Genomic DNA, 13,242 nt, shown 5'->3' with positions numbered 1-13,242 from the left:
TCCCTTCGTATAACCGTTTGGTAATGAAGCCGGTTTGGGCGGGCTGTCACGGTAGACAGCTTGTAAAAGTGACAGCAGCTCCACAAATGTGTGTGCCGCTTTTGTCAAAATATTTAAGGAGCGATATCCATCACTCTGCGGCCTTGCAATAACAAAAGAGTGAGTACATTATGCCCAACATGGCTGTGTTGTTAATGTAACAAGTTTTTGTTGATAGGAAAAGGAGTGCACGTCTTAACACACGTCTTATCTTGCAACAGCGCGATTACAGTTACAGGCCATTTGGCTCAGTAAAAAGGTATATCAATTAAGAATGACTGTAAGTGTTTGGGAAAAAACTGAACTGTTGGTTTAACTTAACAGACTTAAGTCCACGAGGGACAGTTTGTAGTGTTTGGCTTTTATAATAGAAAAGACAGGGATATTTCCTCTCTCTCTCTCTCTCTCTCTCTCTCTCTCTCTCTCTCTCTCTCTCTCTCTCAGGAAGGAACCGTACCCAGTTCTGGGAGTGCTCGTAATTAAGAAATAATCCAGGAAAAGGAAGCAGGACAGTTCCTTTGTAGTTCTTTTGTGTTGAGAGCCCAGAGTGGAAAGTTCTGTCCTTTTTTTGTCTGTTGGCTATTTTGAAGGTCACTGGCAGAGCAGTCAGTCAGTGTGTGCAAGTTAAATTACAGATATTTTTAGGGCAACAGAACTTTAACCCTAGAGAGATACTGTGTGTGTGCGTGTGTGTGTGTGCGTGTGTGTGTGTGTGTGTGTGTGTGTGTGTGTGTGTGTGTGTGTGTGCGTGTGTGTGTGTGCGTGTGTGTGTGTGTGCGCACGTGCGTTGGACAACAGGCAAATCAATCAATGCGAGTGAGCAAAAGTCACTGCCAAAAGGCGCATTAGAGTCAGCGCTTGTTTTATTTTACACAGCGCTCGTGAAAACAGCAGATCAAGCTAACGTCTCCTTGTTGCCTCTTTGTAAACTGAGGCACTTAAACAGACTCACATTAAAAAACGAAAATAGCCTACATAGCCATCTCCATCTGTAGAGTAGCCGCATTTAAAATGTGAAAACTGATGTTTCATAAACCAGAAACCCAGAGCAACTCTGGAGCCTAGAAGCCCTGACCACACATACCTACTGTACTGTACTGTACTGTAGCCTTTCCAGCAACCAAACCAGGGACATGCATATTTTCAACTCCCATTTCTCTTTAAAAACACACAGGGCCCTCTGGATATGAACGCCGGACAGTGCCAGAAATGGTTCTTTGCTTCCTAACTCAGCTGGTCTGAGAAACTATGAGAAGACGTCAGGAGGTCTAACCATTGAGGCAGCAACACTCTGCCTAGAGATTAACTAAGCGGGGTTCTTTTTGCTGAGACTTTTCATTTTAAACCGCTGAATTGCACCGGTCTCCAGAGGAATACTGAAGGATTCTTTGGACATCTGGAAGTTTTTTTGGTGGTTTCTGCTGAGACAATCAGGAAGGCAAAGTTCTGCCCCACATTCGTCTTGTTTCAGAACCACTGCTTAACAAAGGTCTCCCAAAGAAGGAATTCCAAACAGATTTTTTGACTTTTTTGGCTCGCTTGCTAAGAATACCAAAGGATTTTTGAACACCTGACCTTTTGACCTGCCTGACCTTTTGACCTTTCTGACTACCTAACTTGAAGGATATTGGTTGCAGAAGGTAAAGGTCAAGGTCAAAGACTTCCTTCACAAAGGGTTTTGTTGTTGTTATTGTTGTCATTTTTTATTTTACCTTTACTTTACCAGAAAGGTGCCATTGAGATAAACATCTCCAGGAAGATCCTTCCAGGGAATCCTGAAATCACACTTGGTTGCCTTCAGAGCCTTCCTTTTTTGAGGATTTTCTAAAAGTTGTCTCAACGTACACAGTAGCTGTTCCTCATTTCCGTGATCATGAATCTGGGCAAGCTCTCTGGGCTGAAGAGCCTGGTGTCCGGCTCGGGCGGCAAACGCAAGTTCAAAGGCGAGCTGACGCCCGACATGATCAGCCCTCCGCTGGGCGACTTCCGCCACACCATGCACGTGGGCCGCGGCGGCGACGTCTTCGGGGACACCTCCTTCCTCAGCAACCACGGGGGCCAAGGGGCCAACAACGGCGACGGCTGCAGCACCAACGGCGACGCCAACGACACGGCGTCTTCCACGCCCGGCAAGAGCGAGGGCTTCTTCACGCGCACGCTACGCCACGTTCGCGTGAAGACCGCCGCCGCCAACGAGTCTCGGTCGCAGACGCCGGACTCCAAGGAACCGTCCCCGCCACCGCCAGCTGTGTCGCCGATCATCAAGAACGCCATCTCCCTGCCCAGGCTGGACGTCGTGGACTCGGCCAACGGGAGTGCGGTGAAGACGCTGTTCCCCAGCACGCCACCCAAGCCAGCAGAGGACTCCAGCTACACTTATGGTGAGTCATGCACTCTGAGAAGTCCACACACAGGGGGGCGGTGCAAAGGGGTACGTTTTGGCAGGCCCAAGGATCAAGGGGGCCCGGAATTAGGTCCTCCTCATTACATTGTATTACATTGTATGCATTGTATTGAGTGTTTGTGTGTGTGTGTGTGGGGGGGGGGGGTCTTTTAGATGACTTTGCAGCGGCCCGGCAAAGGGATACATCGTCAACAGGGAAGATGCAAAGGGGTACGTTGTGGCAGGCCCAGGGATAGAGGGGGCCCAGAATTGGGTACTCCTCATTACATTGTATGCATTGTATGGAGTGGGAAGGGGCGGGGGCTTTTAGATGACTTTGCCACAGGCCCGGCCAAAGCTGTCAGTGGCCCTGTATGTACATGCACTATAAGCAGCAAGTGACAGTAAGGTCACTCTGGTGTCAAGGCATTCCATACTGACATCCAGCAATGAACAGGTGCTGATGTCAATCATATGCTGCTGGGCCTTCTGATTGGACCTGCAGTAACTGTATCTTAGTATCTTATTTATCACTTCCTGTTTTGGGGGTGGGGCATGGAATTAGTTTAGGCTGTACAGAGGATTAAATGAGTTGGAATTAAATTAAATGAGGTTGGAAGCGTTTTAATTAATTCCATCCATCTTGTTTTAATTATTTTTGGATTATAATAACTGTGGTTGGGTTGTTTTGGTTTAAGTGACATTATTTGATCTTAGCAACACAGCTGCTGTGTCACTGAGAGAGAGAGAACGAGAGAGAGAGAGAGAGAGAGAGAGAGAGAGAGAGAGAGAGAGAGAGAGAGATTTCACAAAAGTATGTCTGAGAGTGAGAAAGAGTGATAGAGAGAGAGAGACAGACAGACAGACAGACAGACAGACAGAGACAGCTCTTTGTATTATGATTGCGCTGAGGCCCAGGATGACCCGAAGACCAACACCACCACATCACCACACCACCGCAGACTGGAGCCGTCTAAGAGTCTAATATCTCGTCTGTACGGTTATCTGAGTCAACCTCATGTTATGGTTGTGGCTCTTGTTACTGTTTACCAACCAGACCGTAATGTAATGCGCTAAAAGAAAACCCCCCAAAACATACCAGGAGCAGTGATGTGAGACTCGTCTGTGATTCGTTCATTTCATTCTTGGTCCAAATGCATGAATGCACACACAGCATTTCTTTGGTGTGATCAGTACAAGTGGCCAGATATAATTTCTAGACACACACTTTCTCTTTCTCTCTCTCTCTCTCCCTCTCTCTCTCTCTCTCTCTCTCTCTCTCTCTCTCTCTCTCTCTCTCTCTCTCTCTCACACATACACACACACGCGCGCACACGCCCACATACATACGCACACATCCCTAACCGACCTGCCTTAAGAAAGAGAAAGAGACAAAACATTGCCATATATAGCCTTCTCTCCAGTTTGCTTCATTACAAGTAGAGAGGAGACAGGAAGTACAGAATGCAGGTGCTATTCCTGAACCCCACAGGCTAGATAAAGGTCGAGACATCACTACATCATGACTAAGTTGAAATGTCTATCTCTAATGTGTGTACAGTCAGATGCCTCTCACTGACTCATCAAAGCACCTCGTTGGGCCTGAGTTTATAAAGTCATGAAAGACTGTGTGTGTGTGTGTGTGTGTGTGTGTGTGTGTGTGTGTGTGTGTGTGTGTGTGTGTGTGTGTGTGTGTGTGTGTGTGTGTGTGTGTGTGTGTGTGTGTGTGTGTGTGTGTGTGTGTGTGTGTGTGTGTGTCTCTCTCTCTCTGGGTGTGTGTGGTGTCTGCAATGCTCTAAGCCAGTGTTTCTCAACTGGTGGGTCGCGACCCAAAAGTGGGTCGCGGAGGGTCATGGGTGGGTCGCGGAGCCGTGGTGTAAAAAAGAAAGTAAAAGTAAAAAAAACAACAATAAATAAATAGATATAAAATAAATGTATAATAAAAATATAGCCCATCATTTATAATAAATAAATAAGAAACAATAATAATAATGTTATTACACAGGCCTATTATGGTTATATTTTGAGAATTGCATTGAATTGACTTGAACGCTAAAAAATTTGGGTCGCGACCGAATGAGAGTGGAAAGTGATGGGTCCCAAGACTGTTCCAGTTGAGAACCACTGCTCTAAGCAAACTTGCCACTGTTATTGTGTACCTGTGCTGCACTTTGAATCCTGGCAGTAGCTACAGTCATAGGCTGGAAATGGACTAAACCTCTTAACCCTACATATGATTTTTTTTTACCAGTGTTACTCTATGTTTGACTGGACATTATAACAATCTTAACCCAGTAAGACACAGCCCCTGTTATAAACTAGCTGTTACCAGAATGGCAATGACCAAGTGGTATTGTATCACTAAAGGCCCTGTGTACTGTCATAGTGGTTTAGTACTATGGAAGTACATTTTTTTTTAATTTTTTTTCAGCAGTTATTACAGCATTACGTGGATTAAAGGGCATTCACATAGTTACTGCGCACAGGGCATTGTGTGTAGTGTGTCTGTGTAACCTACTACTTTTAAAGGTACACTGTGCAGGAAATGGTCAAAAAAGGTACTGCAACTATGCTGCTCATTGAAACTGGGTTGCCTATTGCCAAATTTGATATTTTCATGAAAGTTTACTAATTAAGAAACTAATATTTTCTAGTATGGCCCAAGTACATTCATTTTTGCAGCCAGAAATGGCTATTTGTGGAAATTCAAAATGGCGGACCATGGAGATCCGCCTTTTCATGTATGAAAAGTGAATTTTTAGAATACTTAGAATTTGATGGTGGTGGTAAGTACAGGTATTCATGAAAAAGGTATGTGAATGTGTAGTGTGTAGTGTAGTGAATGTGTAGCATGAATTCTGGAAATAAACAGCTAAAAATCTTACACAGTGTACCTTTAAGTTCATTCATGGGTGCGTGAGACTTTACATCCCCCGGAGTCCATTTTTTTGTTATCCAATACCGAAGGAATTTCCCCACACGTCGGCCACAGGGGTGTGGTGTGGTGCCGACTGAAATATGGACCCCGGGCTGGGAGCCCCCACCTCTCTCTCAAACTCTCTCTCTCTCTCTCTCTCTCTCTCTCTCTCTCTCTCTCTCTCTCTCTCTCTCTCTCTCTCTCTCTCTATCTCTCTCTCTCTCTAACTCTAACTCTCTCTCTCTCTTTCTCTCTCTTTCTCTCTGCTATTTATGTTATGAGAATCTCATTCTCGGTCCAGCTGATTAATCATGCGTCCGCTGAGGGGGTTTCGTGCTAAATCATTAAAACTTTTTTTGGGATAACGTAACACACTCACACACACACACACACACACAGACACATATACACACTCACACACACACACGCACAGCATTCCACCCCCACATTTTCTAAAAATACTCCATTGTGTCTTTCATCATTTTTTTTCTGTGGAGTCATTTATCCCAAATGTCGTAGATCCTGTGTCTCGCTCGGATAAGGAAGGGGGTGGGGAGTGGGGGTCAAGACACAGTTAAACTGTGAAACAGTGAAACACGATTGATGATAAAAACTGTGGAATGGGGTGGCAAAACAACTGTGTGAACCAACAGTGTCAGAGGAAATAAGTGGAGCCGGGGGAAAAAAAAGAAAAACTGAAAAGACTGATTAAATGTTTATAGAATGTGTGAGTGAATTAGCAGAGGTCTGTGAACTCTGGGTGTAATAGCCTTAATTTGGGTACTCGACAACAGGAATGTTGGGTAGTAAAACACATTTTACAGGACTGCAGCTGACTAATATCATGTTTATGGGGATGATTACATTGGAAAAACATTTAACTCTTTATGTACTTGAAAAACACTATATAGCAGGTGCAAATGTCATCATATGAATACATTTTACAGCAGCTGAACAATGATAATAATGTTCATGGGCTGGGGATGATTATGTTCTAAAACTTTTAACTCTTTATTATAGGCCTATGCTTGGAAATCAATTCACTGCAGGTGAATTATATAAGGGTATAGTACATAGGCTGACCAGCTGTCCGGACTTCGGCCGGACAACCCCGCCCCTTAACTTTCTAACCTAGCGTCCTCGCGCGCACCCATTGCTTCGACTTGCCGAATCCCCGCCTCCGTGGAGAAAACAGTGAAGTTGGCGTTCTAAACTGTAGGCAGAAATCAGGGAACAGCGCTGCCATCTTACCTCGACTAACTCAGCTGCCAACAACAGTTTTACTTGTAAAACAATATTTTTGGGGGGAAGGATTTTCGCATTTCATTACCTCACTCCGATACAGGAGTCATCAGTAGGCTACCACAAACTTAATATTGTATCAGAGACGGCAGGTTACCATAGACAAATTCTTCCGTTGTTGTCTGTGTAGGCTATTTCTTCTTTTTTTAATGTATTTTGGGTATAGTCATGCATTCATAGGCCTAATAGCCAACAATTAATTTGATTTACTTTACTCAAAGTTGGTCAGAAGTCTGTTTATCAGCGGTGTTTTAAGGGAGGCAAACCGCTTCTGTCAACCTTTTTTTTCATGCAGACGCTGGATAACCAACAACACGAGCTCAAAATACAGACAGCGCCCGTGCAGAAAGACGTTTCTTTGCCCTGTTTGTAAAGTTGTGAGAACCCTCGTATCGTTGTAAAGGCATTTAGCGGACAAACTTAGTTGCACTATGCGTTGCCACCAGTGCAGGAAAAAATAGGAAACAGACAGTAGACAATAATATAGTTGCCTTATTTAACTTTCACACAGTCAGTTAATGAACTTCATATAGGGCTATTGCACGGAGATTTCCCAGACATAAGGCGACAGCAATACAGTTAATTCGCTGTACGAAGTCTGGGGTTATATCTGGAGTAACATGGCGGCCGCAGATATCGGAAACGCGACCGACTGTCAAGGTCTAGTTTGCGTAAATGACGTTGCCTCGCATCTCGAGGCCATAAGCAAAAGGCTAGGAGGAAAGGAAAGACAAAGAGAGGGACACACGGATGTCGTGAACAGGTCGTAAAAACGGACCGATGGCCACCCTAATAGTACATGAAAAATTATACATGGGTTCACCGTGTTTGTAAACACAATGTTGTTAGGAGGGGCAAGACGCTGGCAGCCAACCACGTGAGCTAATTCTTTGACAGACAGCGTTTTCCAACAATGACAGGTTGAGATGTGCGCAGCTAGTTTCACGCTGTCAGGGGAAAACAAAAATGTAGAACCCATGTACATCAAGGTATAGTAGGCTAGCATAAGCAGATCATAATAACCAAGGACTGTACTGGCACAGTAAGGTGCTGTTTCCACGTAGCAGGATATTTTTTTAGCAGGGTATTTTTTTCTCCTGCTAGGTGTAAACGCAACATGTGGATAAAAAAAATCCTCCATTGTAACAAATGTGTTTCAGACCCCTAAACAGGATATTTTTTTCTCCTGCACCTGGATTTTTAAATATCTGCTACGTGGAAACGGAAGGCCAAAACCAATGCAAAACCAATACAAGCAGGAGAAAAAAATATCCACATATAAAAATATCCAGCTACGTGGAAACGGCACCTAAAAGTCCTGCTTACTTTAGGTTGTCCTTCTGCCTGTGCTCTCAACACAGGTGATTTCACTAATTACCTCATTAACCTGGCAGTGGTAATTAGGATCAGCTGGTTCATTGAATTAACTAGAGCAAAAATGTGGCAGGGTTTTTACTTTGTGATACTGGGTTTTTCCACCTCTGTATACATGGGTTCGCAGTGTTAGTAAACACGATATTGTGAGGAGGGTCAAGACACTGGCACTGGCACACAGGCTGTGCGAACCTTCCTGCGCACAACTCAAGCTCTGATTGTTGGAAACCGCTGTCTGTCAAAAAATAAGCTCACATGGTTGGCTGCCAGTGTCTTGCCCCTCCTCACAACATTGTGTTTACAAACACTGTGAACCCATGTTCAAATCCCTCAAAGTTCAGCTAGCTTTCATACAGAGCCTCTGTTATTAGGCCTACCCATATTGTCATCAAATGGTCAAGTTTTAATGTGTTACTTAATGCTCTCAGTAATGTGATATTGATGTTGTTATAATATATTAAAGTTTTGCAGCAAAATGGTGAATGGGATCGCCAGTAATCAGTATGAAACGGCTACTGTACACTGCACTTGGGTTATACTGCCACCCTGTGGTTAAACATGTGGGAGTGTAAACTGCAGAGGAAATTCCTGAGTTGACAGAGAAGAATTGAAAAACATACAGTGCATGCTTGTACATGATTGATTCAGTGTGTGACCAAGCAGAATGTCATGCAGTATGTGGGTGGTTATAAATTGACTTATCTGATGTCCGTTGGGGGAGGGCCAGTGTGTAGGCCCTGTTTCTTACTTGGAGTGCAATATACAACCCCTGGAGCCTCATTTACAAAGACCTGAATCTTGTGAAAATCTGGATAAGATACATTTGTACCTAAAATTTGAAATGTATCAGTCCATGCATACAGGGCCGGTTCTAGTCAATTTGGTGGCCTAGGCAAGCACTCCCTTACCCTCTTTCTTTTTTTGTCCATTACTGTACTGCACTGTATATCTGATCGAGCACCTCTGATTTATTACCTACAAATATACTAAGTGACCATGAACATTAATGATTATTATTTAAAGTTTAATGCCTTATTTCGCTTGAAGTCCTAATTTTATGGGAGATTTTGGTATTCCTGGCGCTCCCAAGACATTTGGTGCCCGAGGCGACCGCCTTGTTTGCATGTGCCTAGCACCGGCCCTGCATGCATAAACAGGTTTTCATGCTGATTCATGTGGTATGTCCGATTTCACATGTAATGTAGTCCACATGCACTTTTTCATTTAAGTCAGTATTAGTACATCTGAAAATGTGTGTGAAAAGTTATTTTCGGAGCTTTTTTGTGCATTAGCAAGTTTTGTACATGAGGCCCCTGGTCTTCCCATTTCACACTGTTCAATCTGCAACATAGAATACATGACACAGCTTGAGTCCCTTTCAGGATTAGGGTTAGAGTAAGTCAGTGTCGTACTGAGCTTATTCGTTCTGTCGTCATTCATTCTGTCCACATGTATGTTTTAAAATGTTTGTATTTATATGTCTTTGATGCACAGTGCACACCAACAAATAGAACAATAGAATGAATTGTGTTAGCATTTCATGCACACCTCTCAATGTTGACCTGTCTGTTTATTATTAGTTACTTAGTATTGGTGCACATGATTATTACTTTGAAACAAATGCTCATCAACTGACTCGACTGAACGCCTCGTAATATCACCTCTCCTCTGTTGCCCCCTACAGGCTTGGAGTCTGGGTTTGTGACGCTTCCCCGCCTGTCCCGCTCGGAGCGCCAGCAGCAGCCGCTGCCGCAGCAGCCGACGGCCTCCACTCCCAGCCACTACTCCTCCACCTGTTCCCCCGACACCTCCCGGGGCTCCATGTCCGCCATGCCGCCCGTCCCCGTCCCCATCCTCTCCTTCTCCGCCTCGGGCCGTGGCTCCGTCCGTGGCTCTGTCCGCCGCCGCGACGACAGCAGCTACAGCGGCTACGGGTTCGACCACGACACCCTGTCCCTCACCGGCTCGCTCACCTCCTTCACCCTGGACCTGGGTCCCTCCCTGATGAGCGAGGTCTTCGGCCTGATTGACAAGCCGGGCAGCCAATTGGGGCTCGGCGACAGCACCATCGTCCCTCCCGACGACGATGATGATGGAAGGCGTGGTGGCGGTGACATCGATCACGACATTGAGGCCAATGTGATGTCGTACACTCTGCCAGTCTCGGTCACACCACCCGTGTCCCACCACCTCCCCCACCACAACCACCACCACCAGAGCCAGAGCCAGTCGGAGGTGGACTCTGCCACCGTGTCCCTGGTGGACTCCCTACTGAGGGAGGACTACAGCGGGAGCAAGGCGCTCTACGGGGGGCTGGACTGGGGCGAGGAGGAGGGAGAGGAGGAGGAGGGAGAGGAGGAGGAAGAGGAGGAGTCCCTCAGAGCTGGCTCCTCGTCCCCCATGGAAAGGGGAGCGCTGCTGGGGGCCGGGAGCAGCAGTGGCAGGGGGAGCATCACCAGCAGCAGTGGCAGCAGCAGCCGTCAGCAACAGCACCAAAACCAACAACACCAACACCAACACCAACCCAGCATGGATACAGAGCACTTCCAGAGGGCCACGGACGTGCTGGCACGACACTACGGCAGCGGAGGCAGCAGCAACAGCAGCAGTGGCGGTGGCAGCAGCAGGTCCGGAACTGTATTTGGTTCTGGAACCGGAACCGGATTTGGGTCAAGTTCTGTGTTCTATGGAAGCACTGTCACAGACTCCACCCGATCCAGCCAGCGGTCGGTGCCGTACCACTATGTAGATGATGAGGAGGAGATAAAGGTCTAGCATCTGGTCTACGTACCGTAGTGCATGGATGGACCCTATGCTTTTGAGTGACCCAATTCCAAAATGGGAACTTGTACTATTCAGTTGGAAATAAATGATTAGCCACTTACTAGCAAGTTATTCAACTCAGTTTATTTGCCAGACTCCAATTTCCATGTGCAAAACCACCGCACAAGACAGATAAAAACACAATCAAGAAAAACAAGACAAATTATTATTGTTTCACTTCTACTTATTAAAAGGTAATTTGCCTGTTGGCTGGTGAGGATTTCTATATCTTCTGGTCTGGGGTGGACTGCTTTAGGAGTGATTTGAAACTGGAGATGGACATGCATCACGTTTCTGTATGAGACTTTGGAGAGTAACATTTTTTTTCTTACAACTTTTAAGTCTTATTTTTGGGAAAAAAATAAGAAAAATTGAAAGTCTGTGGACAAAGATGGGAAAATAATAACCGTGGCTACTGTACTGAGAACGTGTCTTCTCAGTACACTGTCATGTAAAGGTGATAACATTCCCCTTTGCTGAAAAGATGGAAGGAGCCATGGAACCTTCGGGACTCCCATTTAATCAATCATGGATTCAGTCATGGATTCAGTCATGGACTCATGACCAACATATAAGACTACAGTAATTGTTTATTACCCTCTGTTAGAGCAGATGGGGAATGAATACTTGTCAGGCCATATCAAATGAAATTGAGCCATCACTACGTAGACGTCATCACTAGAAAATTATCATCAGTAGACAATCAGATCTATGCACACATTTCTCATACTCAGGTGGGTCAGTTCTGGAGGTGTTAAGACAGTGGTTATTAGTGCCACCATGCCCATAAATGCACTACACAAGCCAAGCATTTGTATTGAATGTACACATTCTCCACATGTAGTACACCACACTATGTAAACCACCATTGATTAATATTTTCTTGTTTTGTGTATCACAGAGGGATCCGGCCTTACTCCTCAATTGTTTGGTGTTTTTATAGATCCACCACAACACATGCATCCAGGGTATTTGAACATATCAATGGCCATGTTTCTTTCTAGAGATAATAACAAACACTCTAGTATGTGGCTATGACAGGGCTACTGTCTCATAGCCAGGCCGCGTCCACCTTCGGCGTTGCAACTAGTCAGGTCAAGAGCAATGCAAGTACTTTCTGAGTTCCCGCAAATACGGGAACTCCTTTCACTTTATGGGGAAGCAAACAACCATTAGCAAAACAGGGGATGCTGGTCAACCATGCCGTTTGGGAAATGTTAATTGTTGTGCTCTTGGTCAGACCAAGTCTCGAAGAGATTTGAACGTTGATGATAATCAGGCTAGGATCCTGCCTTACTCCACAATTGTTTGATGTTTTTATAGATCAGGGGTCCCCAAACTAAGGCCCGGGGGCCGGATGCGGCCCGCCATGCCCCTTTGACTGGCCCGCCACCTCTCTGCTCCTCACCATTTGAACTGGCCCAAAGAAGCAATCCTATCTTGTCTTGATAGTTTCTCATCTCACTGTAATATAAACAGGCCTACCATTTCTATTGTATCACTCATAAACTGTAAATCACCAAATTTTTCTAACCTTTCCTTGCTATTTTTACATGGTTATCAGAAATTTAAAGAAATACCTGTGGTATTTCAAATAGAAAAACTTGTGAAGGACTCACTTCTTTTGCAAATCACTTGTAATGATGAACAATTTTGTGCTAGAAATTATGGCTATAACAGGCATTGGCCTAGGATTAAAGCCCACATGATTGATCCGGCCCCTGATCACAGTCAGGAACGATAATGTGGCCCCCAGAGAAAAAAGTTTGGGGACCCCTGTTATAGATCCACCACAGCATATGCATCCAGGGTAATTGAGCATATCAATGGCCATGTTTCTTTCTAGAAATAATAAAAAAACACTCTAGTATATGGCTATAACAGGGCTGCTGTCCCATTCGTCTCCATCGCCGGGTTTTTTGACAGTACATCTACCCAAAAGTGTTACTCTGGGTATTTGAGGAAGACACATGCCAATGGCTAAGTTTCTGTTTTCAGCTCTTTCCTAATCATACCTTTGATCTGACCTGAGTCATTGCAGAACACAACCCCTCCTTGTCCTTTGTGACTCACCCATTGAGAGAGCGAGGATGTTCCGAGCTGCCTTGAGACGTTTTGTCACACATGACTTGAATGTAATTTCTAAGGAGATGTGCTCGATTTCTGTTTTTAATTTGTTTTGTTTCTTTTTTTAAATACATATTTACGCAAAGCATATGTATGTTTTTTTGTTAGAAAGAATTGAAAATGCACACACATGCATAAATATACAAATATGTTAAATTTCACCTCAGCTATTGTTTAAAATTACTATACAGATCCTGAACACACCGCACAATGGCACAAACTTGTTTTGGTCGTGTAACAGGTTTTGTTTACCACCAATGACATAATGAATAACTTC

At 44.8% G+C, this 13,242-nt stretch overlaps 1 protein-coding gene across 2 annotated transcripts in view; it reads left to right on the top strand.

The window, feature by feature from the left end:
* cdc42ep1a (CDC42 effector protein (Rho GTPase binding) 1a) overlaps positions 1-13,242 on the top strand; it is an 18,674-nt gene extending 5,432 nt beyond the window's left edge. Inside the window, exons 2-4 of one of the 2 annotated variants that reach the window (XM_063222081.1) lie at positions 1-159; positions 1,214-2,420; positions 9,700-13,242. The exon at positions 1-159 is cut by the window's left edge and continues 880 nt beyond it. In XM_063222081.1, coding sequence (XP_063078151.1) covers positions 1,913-2,420; positions 9,700-10,790 — 1,599 coding nt within the window. In that variant the 5' untranslated portion in view covers positions 1-159; positions 1,214-1,912 and the 3' untranslated portion in view covers positions 10,791-13,242. Of the gene's footprint in view, positions 2,421-9,699 lie in introns of both variants that reach the window. The other variant, XM_063222080.1, reaches the window with a different exon arrangement.

This window comes from Engraulis encrasicolus, chromosome 17 (genome assembly GCF_034702125.1).
Source record: "Engraulis encrasicolus isolate BLACKSEA-1 chromosome 17, IST_EnEncr_1.0, whole genome shotgun sequence".
NCBI lineage: Eukaryota > Metazoa > Chordata > Actinopteri > Clupeiformes > Engraulidae > Engraulis > Engraulis encrasicolus.
The sequence above is the reverse complement of the archived record's forward strand: the minus strand, read 5'-3'. Positions and strand labels throughout refer to the sequence as shown.